The 6000-nt window shown below is 59.0% G+C and overlaps 1 protein-coding gene across 1 annotated transcript in view; it reads left to right on the top strand.

The window, feature by feature from the left end:
- Window positions 1-2885: 2885 nt before the first annotated feature.
- RELN (reelin) overlaps window positions 2886-6000 on the top strand; it is a 293553-nt gene continuing 290438 nt past the window's right edge. The window contains exon 1 of the mRNA XM_075491501.1: window positions 2886-3114. Coding sequence (XP_075347616.1) covers window positions 2886-3114 — 229 coding nt within the window. The remainder of the gene's footprint in view (window positions 3115-6000) is intronic.

Genomic DNA, 6000 nt, shown 5'->3' with positions numbered 1-6000 from the left:
AGGAAACGGGGTTTGAGGTCGCAAATGGTCCCTTTGAGTCCTGTATCCTTGCATATCAGCAGTCCGAAGTCTCTGCTGAATTCCCCACCACCAGCCTGGATGAGGTGACGGGCCATGACCACGGGACTTCCCCGTCTTGCCCTACGAAGAAGAGGTTAGAGGTCTTGTGAAAGAGTAAGAAACAAAGGAGAAAGGGGAGAGAGAGGCATAAGACAGGTATAAGATAAAGAAATGGAGGAAGGAGGTGACTAAGGAGAAGCACAAGGCTTCCAAGTGGAGACGTTACCTTTTTCACTTTCCTTTACTGAATGTCCCCTCGTTGGTAAGTGACACACACAGCTTGTAGAGGAAAGGGATGGGCTGGCTGCGCTAACAGTCCTGCCTGCTCTGGATACTAAGCAGCTGGAAACAAAGAAAATTGCCTAAAATTCATCAGCATGGGCCCTGTCCTAATCCCAGCAACTTCAGGGAGCACTAGCCTGAGCCCCAAAATCTGCTGGCAGATTAGCTATCCCCACACTCCCAAGCTTATTTAGGGAATTATCTCTTGGAGTAAAAAAACCAAAAAGGCATTGCTGGCAACTGGTATGGCGGCACCCCAGCAGAGGCAGCCGGCATCCCCTCCTCCCTCAGCGGTGGGATCCCATCGCCCCCTTCCCCTGCCACCTTTTTTCTAAAACGAGAGAGTTGGCTATGTCTGGCAGCCCCCCCAAACCAACTGGCTGACTTTCCATGGATGCTGGGCAGAGGGGGCACGAGCCGAGGTGCGTTTGCTCAGCTGAAGCCCCTCTGGCACGGCCTGGCTTCGCTGGCGAGCTCTTGGTGGAGGGAAGCGGGACCGCGCGAGGGAGAACACATCCTGTTGGCAGTGGTTTTGCCACTGAGCCCGCAAAACTGCCTGCATGAGATTTTTGCATGAAGAAATTATATTATTAGTCCGTCACTTTTATAAGCATTGAAATTTATGGAGGAGGCACAGATGTTAAAAAAAACCCCAAAACAAACAAATACCCAAAGCTGAAAAATAAATAACCCAGCTAAAAAGGAAGCCTCAGAGCCAGACTGACTCCTTGGCGGCTGCTGCGGGCTCAGTTTCCACGGCAGTGGCCCGGGACGCGTGCCAGCCAAAGCGTCGGTGGGAGCTGCCCTGTCCCCTACGCTGCGCACTGCCGGCCCTTTTCGTCTTTACAGCAGGATGGTGTCGCCGTGCGTTTCTCCATCCAAGCCAACGAGGGACGTGGCCTTGCTCCATCCCTAGTGAGGCGCAACCCAGTAAGACGGGAAACCACAGCAAAGTTTTGCTGGTGGCGGTGAAGTCGGGCTCAGTGCAGAGCCAGCGGAAAAGGCAGGTCGGGCAGATGGCGAGGATGTCCCCGGGGCCACCGCGCGTGGGCTCTCCGTCAGCTGGGTGGGAGGTGGGCCAGCAGCGCAGCCTGCACGGACGTTGGGCAGCTGCGTGGTGCCGTCCATGTGGCTCACGCCTCCATGGAGGGAACCTTTCTCTCTGGCACTGAAACGAATCCAGGAGGGAGCCCCTGGATGGTGCCAGTTTTGCACTTCAAAAATGCTGGCAGGTAGGCTCTCCATTCCGATTACATCATGTCACTACCGCTCACCCGGGCTGTCTCTGGGCATTGGTCAGGATCCAGCAGCAGCATGGTAGATGCTTTAAGCCCTGGTAGATTTGCTCCTGTCTCCTGGTGCTGTAGTCCCTCTGCCAGCCCTGCTTTGTTAAAAATGTATGTTTTTATGAATTATTCTACTTGCCAGTGTTTCATGTTCAGCTGCTCATTCCCCTTGTGGTCCCCACTCGGTTTGCTCCTCTTCCTGGGATGAAGGGCCTGGGCACACACTCCTGGGAGGCTGAAGCCCCCTCCTAGGGACCTGCTCTCCCCAGGGACTCTCTCACTGGCCTCCCTGAGCTGCAGGGAGGAGCTGCATACACGTGCATGTGTATCATTTTGAAGATGGTAGTGGAAAAGGTTTAAGTAAAAATCTCACTTTTCCCCAGCAGTGGGTGCAGGTACAGCAGAGGCAGGGCTGTGGCCGGGGCAGAGACAGGGCCAGAGGGGCAGGGTCTGGGGCAGAGGGGTAGGGGTGAAAGGACAGGGGCTGGGGCAGGTGCACAGGGGCTGGGACAGAGGGAAAAGGACAGACAGACAGGGCAAAAAGGACAGGGGCTGGAGCAGAGGGACAGAGGGATGGGGCAAAAGGATGGGTAGAGGGATAGAAGCAGAGAGGGAGCAAGGAGGGAGCAGGGGCAGGGACTCAGGTATTGGGGCGGGGAGCAGGGACAGAGGCCGGGGCAGTGGCAGTGGCAGGGGCTGGGACCCAGCAGCGGAGACAGGGGCAGAAGCTGGGGCGGGGACGCACGGGCAGGGGCAGGGGCGAGGCAGGGGCGAGGCAGGGGCGAGGCAGGGGCAGGGACCCGCAGGCAGACAAAGGGCGGGCAGCAGAGCCCGGCTCGCAGCCCGCGTCCCCGCCGCGGCAGCACCGCGCACCGGCGCGCAGAGCGAGGCGCGGGAGGAGCGGGCGGCGGCGGCGGAGGCGGAGGAGGAGGAGGAGGAGGAGGGGAGGGACCTTCCCCTCCCTCCCGCCCCGACACCGGGGGAAATAAATTATTCCCAGCCCTCGCACTCCCAGCTCCGTGCCCCGCACCCCGGCAGCGGCAGGCGGGGACGGCGCAGCCTTCGGCGGGCGCGGAGGGGCCGCCCCTGCCCGCGCCGCGCTCCGCTCCGCTCCGCGCCCGCCTCCCCACGAACTCCCGCGGGCCGCGGCGGGGGGCAGCGCCCGCCCCGTCCCGTCCCGCCCCGTCCCGTGCGGAGCGGAGCGGCGCGGCGGCCCCGCCGTGCCCTGGATGCCCCAGCGGCGCCGGCGGCAGCAGCATGGAGCGGCGGCGGGGCGTCCCCGGGGGCTGGCCCTGCCTGCTGGCCGCCCTGGGTGCCCTGCTGGCGGCGGGCCGGGCGGCCGCCCCCCGCGCCCGCTTCTCGCCCTTCTTCTTCCTCTGCACCCACCACGGCGAGCTGGAGGGCGACGGCGAGCAGGGAGAGGTGCTCATCGCCCTCCACATCGCGGGCAGCCCCGCCGCCTACGTGCCCGGCCAGGAGTACCACGGTAGGTGGCGGCGCCCGCCGTGCTCGGCGCTGCGCGTCCCCCGGCGGCGGGCGGGCGGGCGGGCGGGCGGCCCCGGGGGGTCCCGCACCGCGGAGCGGCACCCGGGCCCCGCAGGCGCGAAGGCGGGGGCGGGCAGGCGCCCCGGACGGGGAAACGGGCGGCCTTGTGCCGAGCCCCAGGGCAGCTGCCCCGGCGAGGGGCTGCTCGGGGCTCCCCGGCCGTGCGGGACCGGCTCCACCTGCCCCGGGCGCAGGGACCGCCGCCCCCGTCGCAGCGCCGCTTCGCCCTGCCCCGGCGCGGCTCCTGCGGGGAAATTCCGAGGAAATTCCGAGCCCCCTTTCCTGAACCGGCCCAGGACCGGAGCCAGAACCTCCTAAGTTGCTGGAAGTCTGTCCCTTTCCCACTTCAGTGGCTTTCGGGCCCGGCTTGCACCGAGCGCATCGCCCCTTCCTCGGGGGCCGTGCGGTGCCGCAGCTGGCGGCTGCCCCTCGCGGGTCACCAAACGTGTCCTCGCAAGGACCGCGGACCCCGCCGTAGCGCAGCCTTGGCCGGGGCAGCCGCCCTGTTGCTCCGCGCGGAGGGGATGCAGGAGCCGCGGGCGGGAGCGGTGGGTCAGGCACTCACAGGTGGCTTCGAAGGTGGAAGGTCGTGCCCAGAAATAATAAACCACCCGCTTTTTGTGAACGCCCAGGCCGAGGAGAAGGAAGCAGAGCAGGCAAAGTTGTTCACGCAGGTAGGGTCTTGCGTGATGCACCGGCTGCACCGGGGTGCAGCCCAGGGCTGGCTGCGGCCTCGCAGGCAGGTACGCCGCTGCCTGCTGTGGAAAACTGCTTTTGGCTGCAGAGTGCCCCTGTAAACCAGCAACTGTGCTGGTTCAACAGCCTGGTCACCACCTCTCTGGACGGAAAACTTTCATGTGTGGAACATTTTTTAATTCATACCCGTGGAAGACTGCTCAAAGGTATATCCACTAATCCTTCTTCTCTCTTTGTGTCTGCCCGAGGTTTTGCAGTGCTACCTAGTAAGAGCTAATTCTGCAGTCAACATTACAAAGTCAGGAAAATTAAAAATAAATACTTATTTAAAACACCTTGCTCAGAAACAGGTACTGTGTAATGGTCCCTGGCTAAAGTTGGAGTTAAACTTCAGACTTCGCTATATTCCAGCTCAGAACTTAAGTTTTAGGTAAACCACAGAACCGTTGAGTCATGTGAATATTCTGATTGAATTTTTAATTGTAAAGACAGAAAAAACAAACACATCAAATATTCATTTTCACAAGATCTAAGGGGCCCTGAAGTTTTTGTCTATGTATAACCTTTAACAATATAGTTTTACCAAATTCATATGAAACTTTTGTTTTTAAAATATTGGTGTCCTTTTTAACAAACCACGTATGTAAATTATATGACTTCACCAGATGATTTTTTTCCTTAGAGCCCCGTGTCTTCCTCCCGTAATACACACTCAGATCAGTTAAATTGCACTGAACCTGCCGAGCCACAAATCTGCAGAGGAAAAAAGAAGCTGGAATTTCCATCGTACACAATTTTGAATGCTGGATTTTTAAAAATATGGTTCAGACACGTAAATAACAGGATCGGCCCCTTTCCTCGCTGCTGCCGTGTTTTCCAGCCTGCAGCCGGTGTTTAAGCCCCGTTGCTGGTCTGGGGAGAAGGGTTTGTGGCGGGCAGGGCTGCGGGCAGGGCTGCGGGCAAGGCTGCCCGGCTGCCTCGGCCCCGCGGGGTGAGGAGCAGGGATGTGTGTGTTTCTCGGGGGATGCTCTTCTGCCTTTCGCCCTCTAAAAATGGCTTGTGGCTTTTAAAACCCCAGACAGCAGAGAGACGCCCCAGCTGCGCGCCAGAGCTTTCAGGTAGCCAAGGGTGGATTTTCCGTCGCTCTTTTACATCTGACGGAGCAAAACGCGGCGGCTTTGAATATACCTCTGCGCCTCGGTCTTTCTACCTACCCGCTCTCACGGGCCGCCCGGAGATTTTGCGCAGCCGCTGCCGCCCCTGCGCCCCGGCTGCGCGCCCCTGCCCCGGCCCTGCGCGCCCCCGCGCAGCCGCTGCGCGCTGCGGAGCCGCCCTGCGCTTCTCCCCGCGGCCAGCCCTGCTCGGTGCGCGGCGGCGGCCCGGCGGGCTCGGCAGGGCCCGTCCGTAAGCTGCTGGCGGCTGCATCTTCCCCGGGGGCTCTGTTCGCCCCGCTCCCGTCTGAAATTTGCACCGTGGTTGCGCCTTTCCGCCTGGAAGCGGGCAGCGTCGGCGCGGCTCTGCCCTCCGCGCCATCGCCGGCGGAGGCCAGCATCTGCCCCGGGGCTGCAGCCAAAGCGTTCAGGGCATCTTTTAAAGCCGCTGTATTAAGAGAGAATAAACAAACTGGACGCTTTCAAAGGATCGTACTAATTCGTAGGAACACCGATGAAAGCCTGCAGAGTGACTCGAAAACTGATTTGTTTGCATAGTACAAGGTGTGGGTACACCGCGGTGCGAGTCAGCCTGGTATCTTATTTCTCACTTGCAATGGTAATTTTTGTCAATTTTGTGCGTTGATTTAACACTTACCTGTGCCAAACCAAGGCAAGAAGCACTGCCTGTTTGCTATGCACAGCGCAGCAGACATATCCTTGAGCTAAGCACACTTATTCAGTTAGATATTTTGAAATATCTCATTTGAATATTTTTAAATATAACAATTATCGATGTTAAATATAGCACAAGAAAAAACCCCAAAGTATACAGTCTGAAGAAATAATTTGAAGCAATCTGGGCTTTTATGTAGTGCAGTTTAAGTTACTGGAAAATGCCAGTCTGCACCAGTTCAGCATTTATCATTTAAAAATCAAACTTTAAGGGTGGAGTTTTGAGATGCAGTACAGAAGCACAA

Source organism: Mycteria americana, chromosome 1, assembly GCF_035582795.1.
Source record: "Mycteria americana isolate JAX WOST 10 ecotype Jacksonville Zoo and Gardens chromosome 1, USCA_MyAme_1.0, whole genome shotgun sequence".
In the NCBI taxonomy this organism is placed as follows: Eukaryota; Metazoa; Chordata; class Aves; order Ciconiiformes; family Ciconiidae; genus Mycteria; species Mycteria americana.
This window is presented reverse-complemented; position numbering and strand designations above follow the sequence as displayed.